Raw genomic sequence first — 22947 nt, 5'->3', positions numbered from 1 at the left:
TTTGGGAGACATCTCATATTAAACTCACCCCACTCTAGACTGAGTAGGCTCCCTTCCATTCCTCCCCAAGTCGTACAACACTAAGAAAGCAAATACCCAAGGTCTAGCAGTTTGACAGACCCACAGGGCAAAACGCCACGTAAGTGCTATTTTTACCTTTCTGGGGTCTCACTTTTACTCAGACCTTGGCATGTGTTGACCTTACTGTCGTTACCAGCTCACAGACACTTTGGATTAAAAAATGTTCTCTGGGAGTTGAGTCATTTTTGGCGGAATTCTTGGTATCAAGTCTCTGATGCTCCTGAAAATGGAATCCCAGCCATGCCTGATCCTTTTCTCTTGCTTTCAGTCTGATCTTTAGCCAGTTTGCTTCACTTTATTGATTTCAGTTCTTAATACTGGAAGATTAGTTGATGAAGTTTCAGAATCTGCATGTAATGCTCAATTCTTTGTGTTGTCTCACCTCTCATATCCATCCTATCCCTTCATATCCAAATTTGTCCAATTAAAATTGTACTTGTTTATCTCTTGTCTTTTATTCTCTACCTATTTAAAACCTCTAGACTGCTTTTCCTACTTTGATTAAATAGTTCTCCAAATTCCTTCCAAAGGCATCTAACTAATCTTTTGACCACATTGCTATCCGTCTTCAAACTCTTCAATTACTAAATATCACCTAAAGGAAAAATTCGGTTATTTTCAACATATTGCAAAAGGTGCACTTTACCTCCTCTCCAGTCTCTTTCATCAACCAAAATCTTCTTGAAATTTATCCTCTCCTAGTAGTTGGCCTGTTAGTAGTTGTCTGAACATACCATGCTATTGCGCAACCCATTCCCTTTCTCATATTCCTCAGGCTGGAATGACTTTTCCGTAGATTACCTCCTTTGATAAGAAAATAATAGGACAAGGCAGAGGATGAAGAAGAAATGTGAAGCAGTAGAAGAAAAGCTAATACCTAAAGTATTTGCTACCATTTCTGGAGGATCTTCTCTACCCATTCTGAAAATGACATTTTAAATTGCCAATAACATTCTAAAAGTGTAAATAGGTCAGTTAAATCTTAGAGCAATGGAAGGGATTAACTCCATGTGTCTGTTTTCTTTGGTTGCCCCCATTTATTGAATCCTAATTAGTTAGATGGAGATTCATGCCCTGATATACATTTCCTTGTCTGAACCTGGAAAATCTTCTGGAACTACCAATCCTTTACTATCTTTGTATGCAATTTATTTCTAGTTGTGGGTTTATGTCATCATTGAGGCTTGTAATACTGTCAAATCTTACCTACAAATTACTCATTGTTATTCATGGAAATGGAGTAAATCTGCCCTGAGAGAGTGATTGAGATACGGATCTCATGTGAACATTCTTATGTATGTCTTTGGTGAACATTCTTATGCATGTTTCTGTTGGGCACATATCTAGGAATTGAGCTGTCAGGTCATGGGAGTTCACTTGGTACTGGGCATCTTTTTATTCTGATGGGTTCAGTGTTGTGCTTGAACTGGCTCACAAGAGCCAATTATTAAGTGTTTTAGTAAATATGAAAGCTGGTTGTTAAATACAACCATTATTAAAAATCAAATTATATTAAAAACAAAAGTAATAAGCATCTGAAGTGCATTATTGCCTTATTCCTACATTTGACTATCATCTTATACTAACTGTACCTGAGTGGTAGAGACATCATATGGTGATGTGCCACCATGTACCTCTTCAGCAGCACCACACAGGTGACGTGAAATGACCATACTGGAGGATTCACACACGAAAAATGGAAAATGCTTCTAATTGGGGCTCAATTTACTGCTCTGTTGATTTGTATAGACTTAAGAAAGTGATGGAGAAAATGTTAATAAGGCAAATTAAAATCAAAGGTGTCATGTTTATGTGTACTTATAGCTCTGTTGAATTAGCACAGAAAATTGTCAAAGCATGGTTGAATTGCATCCTTAGATATGGATATACAATATGGATCAACAAAAGCATTCTGTAAGAATCAGTGAGCTATGTGGAATTTACAATCTGGACTATGTGTAGATGTACTAAACAGATATTGATCTCAGAGTTCTATGAGGATACCTTCATTTCTGTCTTTCTGATCCCAGTGGATGTCAGCTGGGAACAATGGAAATGGGGGAATGAATCAGATGTTTGTCAGTGTGGTACTTAAGTGGTACAAATTCATCTCTCCTAATGAGAGTCCAAAGGTACACCTGGCTTGTGACCTAGAGTTCAATGTCAAAAGAAGGAATCTTCACATTTGACAGATACGCAAGAGAAAAGGTAGACTTTAAAATCCAGAGTAAAGAACTCCAAGTCTGGGATCCAAGGAGGTTTAAGCAAGATATAAAAGTGTACAGAAATTAACTGAATAGCTTTTGTGCAGCAGACAGCAAGTTGTGTATATTTTAGAGAAGGTGATGGGGATCCAGCCAAGGCTCAAAGCCAGAACGAAGATATTCATAGCCTGATATTTTCCCCCTATTAATAAATAACATAACTGGCAAAGACCACTTAGCAATGTCTATGTCTTGATATCTGAGGTAGTTTATATGGCTTCAAAACTTATGATGTGAATAAACTATGTTATGTTGTGTTGTATTCTACTTTAATTTCCACAGGAAAAGGTCACAAAAATCAGTCATCAATGGCACAAAAGAGTGAAACCCATGAACCTCAACCAGAAGTAATTCAAACAGTAACTCCTGTGGAGGTTCACATGGGCACCTGGTTTACAACCACACCTGAAGGCAATCGGATTGGCACCAAAGGCTTAGAAAGAATAGTGGGCTTGGCCCCGTTTTTATCCTTTGAGTCCACAGATCCTATCAATGGAACGGTATGGCAAACTACTGCTTATTGCAAAATTGTTTAAACCATTAAAGCCCTGAAACAACATACTGAAGAGTGTCTAGCAAATAATAAATTTTAAATAGTTTTTAGTAGTGGATTGGCAGATGGATGGATGGATGGATCTTCTCCACTCTAAAAACATTATATGGGTATATTTGACAAACATATTGTATGCTAACTTTGTGTGTGTACATGAGTTACCAGATCAGAACAAAATACTAATTTTTGAAATGAAAGAAGGTCATGGATTTTCTATACTACTTCAAGATATATATGATTAATGATGTCACATATTTCCTAACATTAAACATGCTTGTATGTATGTCTGTGCCCATCACAGTGAGTGGTAGAAATTTGTTCATGACCCTTCATTTCAAAGAACTCAAGGTGTATTTAAGAATGTGACATGCTCACATTGAATAACTCAAGAATTCAACACCAAGGAGAAACTATACAAAAGATTTTAAGTGTACCATAAGAATTAGTAGTATGGAAAATAATGTTTATTTATAGTATGAAATCACAACTCTTGAATTAAACAGCACCTTCCTTGTGCCAAGCTTCCCTTCAGGGGTTTTGTGTACACTGTCTCATTCAGTCCCAATACCCATGTATATTAGCACACAGATGAGGAAACTTGACATAGAGAAGCGGTAGCCTCTATGCCCTAACCAATCTCAATGTACCACTCTGATGACATTAGGCCCAACACCTGCAAGTCAACTTCTAGTTCACCAATCCAGTATAGTCCTGCAGAGCGAGGATTCCCCAGGATAAAAGGCAGCCACACACACCAGATTTAACTCTGTAGTTTCCTAGGAGAGACGACCTGTGGGCATTTTCCCAGACAGACCTGGGTTCAACACAGTCCTGATGCTAACTTGTAATTCACAAATATGCTTTGTCACTTACTTGTTAAGTGACATTGAGCAAGTTTCTTAACTTCTCTAAGCCTAAATTTCCTAATCTGCAAACTGGGGGTAACTGACTGCCTGAAAGATTGTGGCAAGTTGTAGATCAGAAAGATAAGCTAGAACTTTCACTTGAAAATAAATAACTATGTTTTGATGGTATCATCTTGGTATTCAGTGGAGTATAACAATAAGTGCACTGGGGATTAACCATTCGGCCCAATGATTGTGCACTGCCTGTACGTGTTCAGGTTATGACGACTCGAGAAGATAAAGTGGTCATTGTACAAAGGAAAGATGGTACTCGGATCGTGGATCATGCTGATGGTACCAGAATCACAACCTTTTATCAAGTTTATGAAGATCATATTATTTATTCAGAAGATCAAGAAACAAGTAAGTTTTATTTTTCAAGTATTTTTAAAAATTTTTTTTATATTTACTTTTTTAAGTTTTCTTAGGTGGACACAATATCTTTATTTTTATGTGGTGCTGAGGATCGAACCCAGTGCCTCACGCATGCCAGACGAGCATGCTACCACTTCCACATCCCCAACCCTCAAGTATTTTTATAACTCATTAGCATAAGATAGAAATAATCCTTAAAGATTGTTGAACACACACCTAAGAAAAATAATTTTTTATAAATTAGACCAACCAAAGGACACTCATGCAATCCATATCAGGACCTATTAGAACCTTGTGTTGTGTTGCTATTATTATTGTTGTTATTAGTATTTTGCTATTTGTCTTAGTTTCTAATTTAATTTTATTATAAACTGACAAATTAAAATCATATCTATTTGCCGTGTGTAACATGATGCACTGAAAATGTATATGCAGTAACATAACTCAGCCAATTGAATTAACATGCATTAACAACACATCCTTTTTTGTAGCGAGAACACTTAGAATCTACTCTTAGTAATATTCAAAATAAAGTATATTATTATTTACTATACTCACCAAATTACAATAGATATCTTGAACATAGTTCTCCTATCTAACTGAAATTTTGTGTCCTTTGACCAACATCTCCCCAAATGTGACCCCCGCCAATAACCCTTAAGAGCCACCATTCTTCTCTCTACTTGTGTGAGTTTAACTTTTTTTGAGTCCACATTTAAGTAAGATCTTGCAGTATTTCTCTTCCTGTTCCTGGCTTATTTACTTAACATAATATACTCCAGTTTCATTCATGTTGCTGCTAATGATAGGATTTCCTTCCTTTTAAAGGCTGAATGGCCTCCCATTGTGTAGCTTTACATTATTTCTTTATCTTTTCATCCATGGTGGACACTTAGATTGATTCCAGATCTTGGCTTCTGTGATAATGGCTGCAATGAAGGTGGGAGTGCATCACTATCATTTATTATGCTCTTTATACTCAACAGAGACAGGAGTGATAACAGTTCGAGTTAGCTTATGGATAGTCTTTCTCATTTATAACACTAACCTCCACATTAGTGTCAAATGAAAACAAATAATCATGACCCATTCATCCTGGATATTAGCCCTCAGATCTGTTTTCTTTGATCCTGAAGGCATCTAATTTGCATAAACAGGTGACCTCCATTGGTCTTCCTTCAAATCTGAGCATATCTTATTGTCAGCAAGGTAGTGTAAGAACAAAGGAAGCTGCAGCTGCTGATTAACTGGAACCTGCTCAAAGAATCAAAGAGCCTGTCACTCTTCCTATCCTGAATTTAAGGAGTATTTTTAAAGGAAAATTATTTCCTGACTACCCTTTTACTAAATGCCAGAGCTTGTTTTTCTTTTATTATATATATATTTAAGGTGTGTAACATGATGCTCTGATATCTTTATATATAGTAAAATGATTACTATAGTCAGGCAAACTAACATGTCCATCACTCACATAATGATTATGTGTGTGTAAAGAACACTTAAAATATACTTTCATAGAATATTTACATTATATAATACAATATTATCGATTACAGTCCTAATACTGTATGTTAGATCTCTAGACATTCATTCTGCATATATGCAAGTTTGCACCTTTGACCCACATCTCCCCACTCCTGCTCTGTAAAATCATGTATTTAATATGATGAACTAATTTTGTTTTTGTGTTTGTATGTATTTATATATAGAAAGAGATACTCTTCTCTATTCCACAAGGAAACAGGTGCAGAGGTACTACTTTCAACACTGAGTATTATATTGAAATTTTGCAAAAACATAAATATCCATCAATAACAGAATAGGAAATAAAATATGGTATGTTTATACAAAAAGAACACTGTATAGTGGTTCTAAGGAATATCACACACACACATGCACACACATGCACGCGCGCAAACACACACACACACTTATCAAAACTGCTCAAGGCTTCAACACAACATTAAAAGAAAAAAGCAGGTATAGAATGGTAGGTATAGTAATTATGTAATCATATAATTACATGGAGTAATGTATATACTCGTATAACTCCATAGAGTAATATATAATTCTTGTCAATTTAAAGAAAAAATATACATATTGTTTTTGCCACATATATTTATACAATAAAAATTGATTGTAAGGAGTAGTTAAATTCAGGCACGAGAGAAACTTCAACTTTATAATTTTTCTTTTATATACATATTATAAATATTGAAACAAATATGGCAAAATAGTAACAAGTGTAATTTTTAAAAATTTTTTTTTTGGTTATAGTTGGACACAATACCTTTATTTTATTTATTTTTATGTGGTATTGAGGATCCAATCCAGGGCCTTGCACGTGCTAGGTGAGCTACACAGTTGTGGCTCTACTGCTGAGCCACAACCCCAGACCCAACATGTGTAAATTTTGATTGGTGAATACATAGGTGGTCAATTTAAATGTTATGCTTTTTGGTTTTTCAAATTGAAAAACATTCAAAATAAAAAGAATAATGAGAATAATACAGTATACTAAATTTAGCATGAAAATTTGTTCTGGAAGGATTATTCTGAATTGACAGACTAGGCCATACTCCAACCCTGTGGAATCTGCTTTCCATGGGAATCCAGACAGCCAGGAGACAGCACCAAGATCCACAGGATGGGATCTGTTTTTCAGTGTCTGCCTTATCTCAGGTCTGCTTTCCATGTATTTGCTCATAGCTGAAGAACCCCAGACTATCACCAGACAGGTGAAGTGTATGAGGATAGAAAACTCATATTATGCCACTGTTATCACCAACTGTGAGGACAGCAGCTGCTGCGCCACCTTTGGGGATGGAACATCTGTTATTGCAAAACCACAGGGAACGTACCAGGTAGGTCTAGTTAGAAAATGAGGAGTGCCAAAGGTAAGTGTCCATTCTGCTAAGAAAATTTACTCCCCCAGAGCAGTGAACATTTCTGCAGTGAAACTGCTTCTTATTTTTTTTTTTTCTCCTGAATGTAGAATATGCTTCTCGGACTTTAATTTACTCATCTTCCTTTTGCAGTCTATTCCAGAAAAACATTGCCCTCCTTGTTTTGCAAAGGTTTGGTAACTTCGAATTAGATTATAAGCCAAACATTCGCTAAGGAGCCCCTATATGCTAGTGTTATGGGTGTTAGAAGCATTTGGATGATCTGGCCCCTGCCTATCGGCTGAACTTCCCCTCCAGTCATTTCCAGCTTCTTTTTTCTTTGTTCTTTTTTTATTTGATTGATTGATTGATTGATACCAGGGATTGAACCCAAGGACCCTTAACCTCTGAGCTACATCCTCAGCCCTTTAAAAAAATATATTTCTATTTTGAGCCAAGTTCTCCCTAGGTCAGCCTCACTAAATTGCTGAGGCTGGATTTGAGCCTGTGAAGCTCCTGCCTCAGCCTCCCAAGCCCTTGGAATTATAAGGCATATGCTAATAGCAGCATATACCCAGCTTCCAGCCTCCTTCTTAACTCTCTGTCCCTCCCTCCAGTCCATCCCCACTGTCTGAGGGCATATCGTCTGTGTACTCCTGGGAAAGCAGTTTGCCTTGTTGACGCAAAGTTTTGTTCTTGGAAGGTCAAGGGGGAGCATGTATGTTAGCACCTCTCCCATCTCCCTCCTTTTTCCTCTTAAACACAATTACCTGGTGTCAATGGAGTATTACTCTGCATTAAAAAATGACAAAATCATAGAATTTGCAGGGAAATGGATGGCATTAGAGCAGATTATGCTAAGTGAAGCTAGCCAATCCCTAAAAAACAAATGCCAAATGTCTTCTTTGATATAAGGAGAGTAACTAAGAACAGAGTAGGGACGAAGAGCATGAGAAGAAGATTAACATTAAACAGGGATGAGAGGTGGGAGGGAAAGGGAGAGAGAAGGGAAATTGCATGGAAATGGAAGGAGACCCTCAGGGTTATACAGTGGAGGGGGTAGAGAGAGAGGAGGGGAGGGGAGGGGAGAGGAGGGGAGGGGGGTTGGTGGAGGATGGGAAAGGCAGCGGAGCACAACAGACACTAGTATGGCAATATGTAAATCAATGGATGTGTAACTGATGTGATTCTGAAATCTGTGTATGGGGTGAAGGTGGGAGTTCATAACCCACTTGAATCAAAGTGTGGAATATGATATGTCAAGAAATTTGTAATGTTTTGAACAACCAACAATAAAAAATTAAAAAAAAAATAAAAGCTAAAAAAAAAAAAAAACAATTACCTGGTGTCATCCTGCAGTCCCTGTAGTCTTGAAAGGATTTGCCTTCACCATTTTTTTTCTGGCTAGAGATGGAATGTGGAGCCAAGGCACCCCATACCACCTCACAAGGTACTGAGAACTCATCCAGACATGATGAACAAAGATCTCACTGACAAACCTGTGTTACTGAAGCCAGTTTATCCCTTCTGACAATAATGTCGTCCTCCTTCATTCAGTGTAGATTATCATGGGGTGAGGGAAGTACTGAAAGTGAGAGATAAAAGAAAACATTTACATGAGAGATGTAAATGTTCATGTCCTCGAATTAGGCAACGGTTTCTTTGGTACCGTTCCAAAAGTTTAAAATAAAATAAAAAATTTTTTGAATAAAAATAAATTTGTCTCAGATGACACCAGAAAAGCAAAAGATAAACTACAGAAGGTACTATTTGCATATTATATATATGATAATGATCATCTAATGCATAGGATAAATAAAGAACCACAATTTAACAATAAAATGACTAGTAATCCAATTTTAAAATGAGCAAAGGATTTCAATTTCTCCAAGAAAAAACAAATGGTGAATAAACCAGAAAAGCATGCTTAACATCATTAGTCACTTAAGGAAGTGCAAAACAAACCACAATCAGATGCTACTTAAAACTCACTAGAATAACTGTAATCAACAAGAGGGACAATCACAGAGTGAGCTAGGATTGTGGGAAAAGTGGAATCTTGAACACATTGCTAGTGGGGATAATAATACTGCATTATTTTGGGAAACTGCTTGACAATTCCTCAAAAAGAAAACATAGTTGTCATTTGACTCAGCAATTCTATCCCCAGATATATATCCAAGAAAAATTAAAACACACACCCACACAAAAACTTATACATGGATGATTATAGCAGAGCTTTGAGATATTTTTTTTTAAAAAAAACTGTTTAGCAACTCATGAATGGTACATTAAATGTGAGCTAGTCATAGAATGAAATATCATTCACCCATAAAATGGAATGATGCTAAGTGAAAGAAGCTAGACTGGAAAGGCCACATGGTGCATGCTTCCATTTATATGAAAAGTCTAGAACAGGTAAATTCAGAGATAGGGGATTAGTGGTTGCCAGAGCTTAGAGCCAGGAATGATGCACATGACTACTAATGGGATCAGGGTCCTTTGGGGCTGATAAAAATGTTCTGGAATTAGTAATAACCACACAATTTTGGAACATGCTAAAAAATGACTGAAGTATACACTTTTAAAGTATATAATTGTTTATTTTAAATTTTTTATTGTTAACACATTAATTTACAGATCACTGGGTTTCACTATGATGTTCCCACACATATATATATATATATATCATACATTGGTCAAGTCCATCCTCCATTCTCCTCTCCCTCCCACCTCTCTCCATCCCTTTCCCATTCCCTAATAGTCCTAAATGGTGAATTTATAATTCATGAATTATGTTTCAGAAAAGAATCTCTCTGAACTAGAAGTCATTACATAAACTCTATTACTTAAGGGCTCCATTGGTCACAAGAGGTGTGAGAACCCATAAAAGCTTCTGATATTTATCCCATTGCTTTGGGCCCTTTTAGAGATGCTTTTTATCCAAAAACCTGACAGGTTCTACATGTTTTGTTTACCCCAGCTAAAATGCATTAAATGTAGAAAATAAAGGGCACAGAGCAATTACTTAAAAGAAATATTAAAGTGGATAGGAAACATGTGAGAACACAGAAGAACTGTATCTTAATAATTCAGCTTGTCTTATCAAGTGGTCCTTCCCAAGGGTCATGTCTTTCTTGGTTTATGTTTTCTTCCTGGAAATAACAGTTTGTGATTAGTACCTACTCATATATTTTTTTTTTCCTAACATGATTTTCTAAGACCTCAAATGCAATAAGAAATTGAGGATACTCTCTGCCTTGCCTTTCCCCCTTCAGGTGCTACCTGCAAACACAGGCTGCCTTTACATTGATAGGGATTGTTCAGCTACGTACTGCCATGATTCCAGTACTATCTACCATTTTCAAAAGCGTGAGCACCTGAGATCCAGCAGGTACATCATGAAGCACACATCAGCGATTATCTGTGAGGTCCTGGATCCTGAAGGAAACAGCTTTCAGGTGAAGCACATCTTCAGTATGGAGAGAGAGCCTGTGGCTCTGCTTTTAAGACATTTCATGTAATCAATAGCCATGTAGATTTTACCTCCATCATCTTGGGCTTCAGTTAGCCACTTTCTGCCAATGCTTTGGGCAAACAATGATGAATGCCATTATTTTTTCCTTGATTTTTCAGGTGTACTTTGATGGGGATGGCAACCCCAACAATTGGGGCAATAGACGTGTTAAAACCCAATAGATAATCAGAACAGAAATAAAGAAATATTAATAGACATTTTAAAAATAATTCCACCACATGAAATTATGTCATTTGTGGGTAAATGAATAGAATTGAAAAACATGATACTAAGTGAAATAAGCCAGACTCAGGTAGTCAAGAGTGGATTGTCTTCTCTCATATACAGAAGCTGGAGGTGGGGAAAAGGGATTATAAAAGGGAGAGGAAAACAGACCAATAGAATAGAGAGGAAAGGGATCAAGAGGGAGGAATGAGGGGAGGGCATGGGGGAAGTACTAGGGAATTATGTTATATATGTGTATGTACAAATATTGCAAGTGAATTATATGTGTGTGTGTGTGTGTGTGTGTGTGTGTGTGTGACGTACTAGTTGATATAATAATAGAAGAAAGATCAGTACAGTAGAGCAAGGAGATCAGGGGAGATTGGAGGGGAGGGAAAGGGAAGGTACTGGGGAATGAGATTGATCAAATTATATTATGTGTAGGTATGAATCTGGAATAATGAATCCCACTGTCATGATAATGCACCAATAATAAACAAACAAAAACAATGCCACCACGAAGAACCATACAAGAATAGTCTGTACCCAGGTAAAAGTGAGAGCAAACACAAGGCTGCAGGCAAATGTATGTGACTAGGAGAGTCCATGGAAAATTGTCTCTAGAAAGGCCAAGAATGGTGAGACAGAGAGTCGGGATAGGTGCTCAGCTATTCTGTGGCAGTGATCTGTCTTCCATTTCTGTCTGTGGACTCTGAGACTCTCCTCTCACCTCTGGTCCAGGCATGGCGAGGCCTGGCCACTTGATCTGTATGTCCTATGACTTAAATATGGTTTGTTGGGCTTTTTTTTTTTTTTACACTTTAGTAAAAAAAAACATCAAAAGAAGAATATTGCATCTATGTAAAAAAGATAAGAAATTCAAGTTCAGTGTTGTTGCATGAAGAACCACTGGAGCACAGACACACTTCTGTTTACTTACTTGTCTTTGGTTGTGTTTGCTCAATCATGGAAGAGCAGACAAAGTGGTTCAAGGACCTAGGCATTAGACCAGAAGCCCTGCACCTAATAGAAGAAAAAGTACACCCAAATCTACATCATGTTGACTTAGGACTGCTAAAGCATAAGATGTAAAATCAAGAAGCAAGAAATAGGATGGCATCAAATTAAAAAGCTTCTTCACAGCAAAGGAAAAAAGAGTGTGAAGAGAGAGCCCAGAGAATGGGAGAAAATCTTTGCCACCTGCTCCTCAGGATATCCAGGATATACAAAGAACTCAAAAAACTTAACACCAAAAATAATAATAATAATAATAATAACCCAATCAATAAATGGGCAAAAGAACTGAGCAGACACTTCACAGAAGAAGAAATACAATCAGTCAACAAACATACGAAAAAATATTCAACATCTCTAGCAATTAGAGCAATGCAAATTAAAACTACACTGAGATTTCATCTAGCCAGAATGGCAATTATCAAGAATACAAGCAACCCCCAAAAAATCAAAGGTCAAATGTTCTCTCTGCTAAGTGGATGCTGATCCATAATGGTGGCGGGGGGGGGGGGGGGGCAGTGCATGGAAAAAATGGAGGAACTTTGATTGAGCAAGGGGGAGGAATGGGAAGGAAGGAGGAATGGGGGCAGGAATGATGGTGGATTATGATGAACATTATTACCCTAGGTACATGTATGACTCACATATGGTACGACACTACATTGTGTACAATCAGAGAAAAGAAAAGTTGTGCTGCAATTGTGTACAATGAATCAAAATGCATTCTGCTGTAGTATATACCTAATTAAAATAAATAAATAAAAAATTTGAAAAGATATACAAATAAAAGGCAGAAAGTGATTAGAATTCCTGGCCAAAAAAACAAAAAAGAATACAAGCAACAATAAATGTTGGCAAGGATGTGGGGGGAGATTTCACTCATACATTGCTGGTGGGATTGCAAATTGGTGTGACCACTCTGGAAAGCTGTATGGAGATTTCTTAGAAAACTTGGAACAGAACCACCATTTGACCCAGTTATCCCACTTCTTGGTTTATACCCAAAGGACTTAAAATCAGCATACTACAGTGAAACAGCCACATCAATGTTTATAGCAGCTCAATTCACAATAGTTAACTGTGGAACTGACATAGGTGCCCTTCAACAGATGAATGGATAAAGAAAATGTGATATATATACATAATGGAATATTACTCAGTCTAAAAGAGAATGAAATTATGGCTTTTGCTGGTAAATGGATGGAACTGGAAACTATCATACTAAGTGAAATAAGCCAATCCTCAAAAGCCAAAGACTGAATGTTTTCTCTAATATGTGTATGCTTACTTCACAATAAGGGGGCAAAGGTTAGGGAAGAATAGAAGTACTTTGGGTTAGAAAAAGAGGAATGAAGGGAAGGAAGGGGAAATGGGAATAGGACAGATAATAGAATGAATCAGGCATTACTATCCTATGTGCATATATGATTATACAACCAGTGTAATTCTATGTATAACCAGAAATGAGAAATTATACTCTATATATGTATAGTATGTCAAAATACATTCTACTATGATGTATAACTAATTAGAACAAATTTTTAAAATAATGGAAGATTTGAGTAGTTGCAACAGAGAATGTAAGGCTTATAAATCCTGAAGTATTTACTTCTGGTCCTTGACCAAAAAGGTTCATCAACCCCTACTCTAAGCATTTTTTCCCTCCCTTCCTTCTTTGTTCTCTCTCTCGCTCTCGCTCTCCTTTCCCAAAATTGGAATTTCCTCCATTGGCTAGTGAGTGTGAAGTTATTTATTTTTTATTTATTTTTTAAATTTTTTTTTTTACAAATTCATAGCTGGATTTACTTGGAGAAAAGTAAAATCTCATACGACTAAAGTCACAAATGAGAAAACATACAACATATGCCATAAAACAAAACAATTACAACAAATAGCCCCAATATTCTTTCAAAGATGACTTTAAAAAGAAATCATATCTGTTAATACCCAAGGATTTAGCAAGCAAAGGGAAATGGCAATAGCAATAAGAAGTGTGTCAGCTAGCTTTCCATTACTGTGACAAAATACTTGAGTTAAAGCCACTTCAAGGGAGGAGATGTTTCCTTTGCCTCCATTTCAGAGCTTTCAGTCCATGGTTGCTTGGCCCTGCTGCTCTGGGCCTAAGGGCCTAGGGCAGCATGGTACCTCATGACAGGATCACCTAACAGAGGAAGCCTATTTACTACAGAGCTGCCAGGAAGCAAAGACAGAGAGAGGCGGGTGTTGGGGGAATCCTAATATCCTTTATTTAAAATTAAATTATATATTTATCTAATTTGTTATATATGACTACAGATCGCAATTCATTTCACATTACACATATAGAGCAAAACATTTCAAGCCACTTTTTGTACACTAAGTATTTTCACACCATTTGTGTCTTTATACACGTACCTAGGGTAATGACGTCTCATTCCACCGTCTTTCCTTCTCCCATCCCCCCTCCCTACCCCTCCCTCCTCTTTGCCCTATCTAAAGTTCATCTGTTACTCCCATGCTCCCCACCCCCATCACCATTATGAGTCAGCATCCTCTTATCACAGAAAACATTCGGCCTTTGGTTTTAGGGGACTGGCTTACTTTACTTAGCATTATATTCTCCAGTCCATCCATTTACCTGAAAATGACATGATTTTATTCTCTTTTAATGCTGAGTAATATTCCATTGTGTATATATACCAAAGTTTTCCTATCCTTTCATATACTAAGGAGCATCTGGTTTGGTTCCACAATTTAGCTATTGTGAATTGTGCTTCTATAAACAGTGATGTGAGTGTATAACTACAGTGTGCTGATTTTAAATCCTTTGGGTATAAACCGAGGAGTGGGATAGCTGGGTTAAATGGTGATTCTCTTCCAAGTTTTCCAGGGAATCTCCATACTGCTTTCCATATTGGCTGCACCAATTTGCAGTCCCACCAGCAATGTATGAGTATGCCTTTTCCTCCACATCCTCGCCAACACTTATTGTTGTTTGTATTCTTGAAAACAGCCCTTCTGACTAGTGTGAGATAAAATCTTAGAGTAGTTTTGATTTGTATTTCTCTAATTGCTAGAGATGTTGAACATTTTTTCATATGTTTGTTGATTAATTGTATCTCCTCTTCTGAGAAGTGTCTGTTCAGTTCCTTGGCCCATTTATTGATTGGGTTATTTTTTTTTTTTATGTTAAGGTTTTTGAGTGCTTTATATATCCTAGAGATTAGTGCTCTATCTGATGTGCTTGTAGTAAACATTTGCTCCCATTCTGTAGGCTCTCTATTCACCTGACTGATTGTTTCTTTTGCTGAGAAAAAGCTATTTAGTTTGAATCCATCCATTTATTGATTCTTGATTTTATTTCTTGCACTATGGAAGTCTTATTAGGGATGTCAGGGCTTAATTCAACATGATGGAAATTTGGACCTGCTTTTTCTTCCATTAGGCACAAGGTCTCTGGTTTAATTCCTAGGTCCTTGATCCACTTTGAGTTGAGTTTTGTGCATGGTGAGAGATAGCAGTTTAATTTCATTTTGTTACATGGATTTCCAGTTTTCCCAGCACCGTCTGTTGAAGAGACTATCTTTTCTCCAATATATGTTTTTGGCACCTTTGTCTAATATGAGATAACTGCAATTATGTGGGTTTGTCTCTGTGTTCTCTATTCTGTACCATTGGTCTATAAGTCTATTTTGGTGCCAATACCATGCTGCTTTTGGTACTATTGCTCTATAATATAGTTTAAGATCTGGAATAGTAATGCCACCAGCTTTACTCTTCTTGCTGAGGATTGCTTTGGCTATTCTGGGTCTCTTATTTTTCCAGATGAATTTCATGGTTGATTTTTCTATTTCTATGAGGAATGTCATTGGGATTGGATTTTAATTGGGATTGCATTGAATCTATATAGTGCTTTTGGTAATATGGTCATTTTGACAATATTAATTCTGCCTATTCAAGAACAAGTTAGATTTTTCCATCTTCTAAGGTCTTCTTTAATTTCTTTCTTTAGTGTTCTGTAGTTTTCATTGTAGAGGTCTTTCACCTCTTTCATTAAGTTGATACCCAAGTTTTTTTTTTTGTTTGTTTGTTTTTGAGGCTACTGTAAATGGGGTGATTTTCCTAGTTTCTCTTTCAGCGGATTTGTCACTGATGTACAGAAAAGCCTTTGAATTATGGGTGTTGATTTTATATCCTGCTACTTTGCTCAATTCATTTATTAGTTCCAGAAAATTTATGGTGGAATTTTTTGGGTCTCCTAGGTATTTTGGGGGTCAGCAAATAGTGATAATTTGAGTTCTTCTTTTCCTATTTTTATCCCTTTGGTTTCTTTCTTCTGTCTAATTGCTCTGGCCAGCGTTTCAAGAACTATGTTAAATAGAAGTGGTGAAAGAGGGCATCCCTGTCTTGTTCCAGTTTTTAGAGGGAATGCCTTCAATTTCTCTCCATTTAGAATAATGTTTGCCTTGGGTTTAGCATAGATAACCTTTATGATGTTGAGATATGTTCCTGATATCCCTAGTTTTTCTAGTGTTTTGAACATAAAGGGGTGCTGTATTTTGTCAAATGCTTTCTCTTCATCTATTGAGATAATCATATGATTCTTATCTTTAAGTCTATTGATGTGATGAATTACACTTATTGATTTCCATATGTTGAACCAACCTTGCATCCCTGGGATGACACCCAGTTGATCATGGTGCATGATATTTTGATATATTTTTGTATTCGATTTGCCAGAATTTTGTTGAGAATTTTTGAATCTATGGTCTGAAGTTTGTTTGTTTGTTTGTTTTTGTGTGTGTATCTTCGCTGGGTTTTGGAATCAGGGTGATATTGGCCTCATAGAATGAGTTTGGATATGCTGCCTCCTTCTATTTCCTGAAATGAATTGAAGAGTATTGGTATTAGTTCTTCTTTAAAGGTCTTGTAGAACTCGGCTGTGTATCCATCCAGTCTTGGTCTTTTCTTGGTTGGTAGACTTCTGATGGCATCTTCTATTCTGTTGCTTGAAATTGATCAGTTTAAATTGTGTATATCATCTTGATTCAATTTGCGCAAATAATATGACTCTAGAAATTTGTTGATGCCTTCGATATTTTCTATTTTATTGGAGTACAAGTTTTCAAAATAATTTCTAATTGTCTTCTGTATTTCTGTAGTGTCTATTGTGATATTTCCTTTTTCATCATGTATGTTAGTAATTTGAGTTTTCTCTCTCCTTCTCTTTGTTAGCAAGACTAAGTGTTTGTCAATTTTATTTATTTTTTTTAAAAAACCAACTTTTTGTTTGATCAGTTTTTACAATTGTTTCTTTTCAGTTCACTGATTTCAGCTCTGATTTTAATTATTTCCTGTCTTCTACTGCTTTGAGGTTGATTTGTTCTTCTTTTTCTAGGGTTTTGAGATGTAATATTAGATCATTTATTTGTTGACTTTTTCTTCTTTGAATGAATGAACTCCATGCAATGAAATTTCCTCTTAGGGGGATCCAACATGGCGGCCGGCAAGGAAGCAGCACTTTCAGTATCTCCACATTAACCGGATCAGAAACACCCATTAAAACAGCTACATTCTACCTACTGAGGAACTTCTAGCAAAATTCCGCTGAAAGGAGACCTGCCAGGAATTAGTAAGTTATATTAGAGGTGACAGTTGGCCCCAGACAAGTGAATCTTGGCCGGCCACGCAGGCGCAGAGGTCCAATCCCGCAGCCACCGCCCAACCGGCTCCACAAGCAGCCCCCGGCGGCCCGGGGCAGCGAGAAGGGTCCCCGCCTGGCCCGGCAGACGGCCCCCGCCATCCCGGCTCTCCTGGCGGCCCCGCTCGCTCGGCCACCCCGCCCGCCCGGCTCTTAGCCACGAGGCCCCTGCCTACCAGGTTCTACAAGCAGCCCCCGGCGGCCGGCGCAGCAAGAAGGGTCCCCGCCTGGCCTGGCAAACGGCCTGCGCCCTCCTGGCTCTGCTAACAGCCCCGCCCACCCGGCAAACGCCCCCCCCGCCCTCCCGGCTCTGCTGGCGGCCCCGCCCCCAGCCAGTGCAGGCTCGGCTCTGCAGGCGGCCCCAGCGGCCCGCGCAGCGAGAAGGGTCCCCGCCTGGCCCAGCAGACGGCCTGTGTCCTCCCGGCTCTGCAAACGGCCCCGCCCACCCGGCAAACGGGCCCCCGCCCTCTGGGCTCTGCTGGCGGCAGAGGAATCTACTTTAGCAGGTGTGTGACTCCCACTGGCATCAGATACAAACAACCAGGAAACTTCGAAATCTCTCCGTGGGCGTGACCGTAAGGGCCAAAGGACTCCCGACCCCCAACTCCCCCTACCGCCAGTGACGTGGGCGTGACTGTAGGGGCGGAGGGAAGCAGAGAAGACTCCCCACCCCCAACTCCCCCAACCGCCAACTGAGAGGGCGTGACGTTAGGGGCGGAGGGAAACAGAGGACACTCCAGACCCCCAACTCCTCCTACCGCCAGCGGAGTGGTCGTGATTGTAGGGGCTGAGGGAAGCAGAGGGGATCCTCGACCCCCAACTCCCATTACCACCAGTGGCGACACCAATGGTCTTAGCCGCCAGACTCCGAAGGTGTGCCCACCAAAGGGGTCCGGAAAAATTAAACTATTGACTCCCAGAACACAGCTCCACAGCACTGGGGCTTAGATGAATGACAGCGAGAGTGCTCAGTCGTTAGGGAAATAGAGCACCCAGAGGGGCTGAAAGTGTAACCAAATCCTTGGAGAACCTCCTCCGGTGCACAGGACCTGGCTGGCTGGCAGGAGGAAGGGGAGGAGGAGCCGTAGAAGTGAAACGGCTCTGGACCAACAGGATTGAGAGACTCCCAGGAGCCGCCTTACAGGGATTGCTGTTGACACATTCAGGGCAAATCTCAGCACGGAGGGCACAGCTTTGCCTACGGGAAGAGAAGAAAATGGATCTCTAAGGCCTAATTTTATTCCTTATTTTATTTTATTTTTTCTCTCCCTTTTTCCCTCTTTCTCTCCCCTTCCAAGTTTTATTGTTCTTTCCATTCTCCTCTAGGCTAGCTAACTCCCCCTCCTTCTTTCTTTTCAAGAGCACCTTCCTTCCCCTTCCCCCCAACTTTCATCCCAAGCATTACGTCCTCCATTTCGTGTAACTGTCTAAATGCAAACAGGTGAATGTTTCGAGGCTGTCTATAGTGCTCCTAAATACCTAGCTACTACCAACACCCTGATCCAATTGACGGTTAGCATCCCCCTTCAGTAGAGCAATCTTCTAAAGTAGCCAAGACATACTAACCCTTATACCTTCATAGCACCTAACCTAAAGTCCTAAGAACAAAAAACAAATCACTATATGCATACAAAATCCGGAAGCCCTTTATAAATTGAATGAATCAGCTCTAAAGTACAATAAAGCCCAACATCTATAGGCATAATCTCCCACCACAAAGGAGAGACAACAGATACAAACAAAGCCAAAACAAATGTATAGGAGAAAGCAGTTACAAAGCAGTCAAACAGAGCTGGAAAGTAACGTGAACAACATGAAAAAACCAGGGAAAAAAGGAGTACAGATAATGCAGGACAACTTAAATCTACAGGAGGACCTAGAAGCATCAGAAATATGGACAGGGAAAGAAATCAAGGCATACCTAACTCAGATGGAACGGAATTTTAGAGAAGACATGAGACAGCAAATCCAAGAATTGAAAGTATATTTCGAAAACCAACTAAACAAACAAATTCAAACTGCAAAGAACGAGCTTTACCAGGAGATAGAGATCTTAAAAAAAAACCAAACAGTGATTTTAGAAATGCAAGAAACCATAAACCAGATTAAAAATGCTAACGAGAATATTACAAATAGACTAGATCAAGTAGAAGTCAGAACATCAGGTAATGAAGACAAAGTTTATCAACTTGAAAAGAATATAGTCAATACTGAAAAGATGCTTAAATCTCATGAGCAATCTATCCAAGAGATATGGGATCTCATCAAAAAACCAAATTTGAGAGTCATTGGGATAGAAGAAGGCACAGAGATTCAAGCCAAAGGAATGGACAACCTATTTAATGAAATAATCCTAGAAAACTTCCCAGAGATGAAAGATGGAATGGATTGCCAAATCCTGGAAGCCTACAGGACCCCAAACATCCAAAACTGTAATAGGCCAACTCCAAGACATATAATTATGAAGATAGCCAACATACAGAACAAGGAGAGAATATTAAAAGCTACGAGGGAAAGGAGGCAGATTACATTCAGGGGTAAACCAATTAGGTAAACGGCTGATTTTTCATCACAGACTTTGAAAGCGAGAAGATCCTGGAACAATGTATTTCAAACACTGAAAAATAATGGATTCCAACCAAGAATACTGTATCCAGCAAAATTAAGCTTCAGATTTGACAATGAAATTAAAATCTTTCACGATAAACAAAAGCTAAAAGATTTCGCAGCCAGAAAACCAGCACTGCAAAGCATTTTGGGCAAAATTCTACAAGAAGAGGAATGGAAAAACAGTGCCCAAAACCAACAGCAGGAGGTATCTCAGTAAAGGGGGAGGAAAACAACCAAAAAGTAAAAACTAGCCAAACTAAAATAAATAAATAAATAAACATGACTGGAAGTACAAATCATATTTCAATTGTAACCTTAAATGTTAATGGACTAAACTCACCAATCAAGAGACACAGGCTGGTAACCTGGATCAAAAAAACAAATCCAACAATATGCTGCCTTCAGGAGACTCATATGATAGGAAAAGACATACATAGGCTGAAGGTGAAAGGTTGGGAAAAATCATACCACTCACATGGCCCTCGGAAGCAAGCAGGAGTGGCCATACTCATATCGAATAAAATCAACTTCAAACCTAAGTTAATCAAAAGGGATAAAGAAGGACACTATATCGTGTTAAAAGGAACTATTCACCAACAAGACATAACAATTATCAATTTATATGCACCAAATAATGGTGCAGCAACGTTCATAAAACAAACTCTCCTCAAGTTCAAGAGTCAAATTGACCACAACACAATAATTATGGGTGACTTCAACACACCGCTCTCGCCATTAGACAGATCCTCCAGACAAAAGCTGAATAAAGAAACTATAGAACTCAATGACACAATCAATAACCTAGACTTAACTGACATATATAGAATATATCAACCATCATCAAGTGGATACACGTTCTTCTCAGCAGCACATGGATCGTACTCAAAGATAGATCATATATTATGCCATAGGGCAACTCTTAGTAAATATAAAGGAGTGGAGATAATACCATGCACCATATCTGATCATAATGGAATGAAACTGGAAATCAATGAAAAAAGAAGGAAGGAAAAATCCTGCATCACATGGAAAATAAACAATATGTTACTGAATGATCAATGGGTTACAGAAGACATAAAGGAGGAAATCAAAAAATTCTTAGAGATAAACAACAATTCAGACACAACATACCGGAATCTATGGGACACAATGAAAGCAGTTTTAAGAGGGAAATTCATTTCCTGGAGTTCATTCCTCAAAAAAAGAAAAAACCAACAAATAAACAAACTCACACTACATCTCAAAACCCTAGAAAAGGAAGAGCAAAACAATAGCAAATATAGCAGAAGACAAGAAATAATTAAAATCAGAGCGGAAATCAATGAAATTGAAACAAAAAAAAAACATTGAAAAAATTGATAAAACTAAAAGTTGGTTCTTTGAAAAAATAAATAAGATCGACAGACCCTTAGCCATGCTAACGAAGAGAAGAAGAGAGAAAACTCAAATCACTAACATACAGGATGAAAAAGGCAATATCACAACAGACACTACAGAAATACAGAAGATAATTAGAAAGTATTTTGAAACCCTATATTCTAATAAAATAGAAGACAGTGAAGACATTGATAAATTTCTTAAGTCATATGAGCTGCCCAGATTGAGTCAGGAAGACACACACAATTTAAACAGACCAATAACAAAGGAAGAAATAGAAGAAGCCATCAAAAGACTACCAACCAAAAAAAGCCCTGGTCCAGATGGGTATACAGCGGAGTTTTACAAAACCTTCAAAGAAGAATTAATACCAATACTTTTCAAGCTATTTCAAGAAATAGAAAAAGAAGGAGCTCTTCCAAATTCATTCTATGAGGCCAACATCACCCTGATCCCGAAACCAGACAAAGACACTTCAAAGAAAGAAAACTACAGACCAATATCTCTAATGAACATAGATGCAAAAATTCTCAGTAAAATCCTGGCGAATTGAATACAAAAGCATATCAAAAAAATTGTGCACCATGATCAAGTAGGATTCATCCCTGGGATGCAAGGTTGGTTCAATATACGGAAATCAATAAATATTATTCACCACATCAATAGACTTAAAGATAAGAACCATATGATCATCTCGATAGATGCAGAAAAAGCATTCGACAAAGTACAGCATCCTTTTATGTTCAAAACACTAGAAAAACTGGGGATAACAGGAACTTACCTCAACATTGTAAAAGCTATATATGCTAAGCCTCAGGCTAGCATCATTCTAAATGGAGAAAAACTGAAGGCATTCCCGCTAAAATCTGGAACAAGACAGGGATGCCCTCTCTCACCACTTCTATTTAATTTAGTCCTTGAAATACTAGCCAGAACAATTAGACAGACAAAAGAAATTAAAGGCATAAAAATAGGAAAAGAAGAACTTAAAATATCACTATTTGCGGACGATATGATCCTATACTTAGAAGACCCAAAAGGGTCTACAAAGAAACTACTAGAACTAATAAATCAATTCAGCAAAGTGGCAGGATATAAAATCAACACGCATAAATCAAAGGCATTCCTGTATATCAGTAACAAAACTTCTGAAATGGAAATGAGGAAAACCACCCCATTCACAATACCCTCAAAAAAAATAAAATACTTGGGAATCAACCTAACAAAAGAGGTGAAAGATTTATACAATGAAAACTACAGAACCCTAAAGAGAGAGATAGAAGAAGATCTTAGAAGATGGAAAAATGTACCCTGTTCATGGATAGGCAGAACCAACATCATCAAAATGGCGATATTACCCAAAGTTCTCTACAGGTTCAACGCAATTCCAATCAAAATCCCAACGGCATTTCTGGTAGAAATAGACAAAGCTATCATGAAATTCATATGGAAAAACAAAAG

General features: G+C 38.0%; 1 protein-coding gene across 1 annotated transcript in view; it reads left to right on the top strand.

Moving 5' to 3' along the window:
* Positions 1-22947, top strand: part of Spag17 (sperm associated antigen 17) — a 212384-nt gene that overhangs the window by 151209 nt on the left and 38228 nt on the right. The window contains exons 30-33 of the mRNA XM_027940326.2: positions 2628-2845; positions 4022-4166; positions 6888-7042; positions 10342-10524. Coding sequence (XP_027796127.2) covers positions 2628-2845; positions 4022-4166; positions 6888-7042; positions 10342-10524 — 701 coding nt within the window. The remainder of the gene's footprint in view (positions 1-2627; positions 2846-4021; positions 4167-6887; positions 7043-10341; positions 10525-22947) is intronic.

This window comes from Marmota flaviventris, chromosome 10, assembly GCF_047511675.1.
Source record: "Marmota flaviventris isolate mMarFla1 chromosome 10, mMarFla1.hap1, whole genome shotgun sequence".
Classification (NCBI taxonomy): Eukaryota; Metazoa; Chordata; class Mammalia; order Rodentia; family Sciuridae; genus Marmota; species Marmota flaviventris.
Note: the sequence above shows the minus strand (reverse complement) of the source record. Positions and strands in the feature narration are given on the sequence as shown.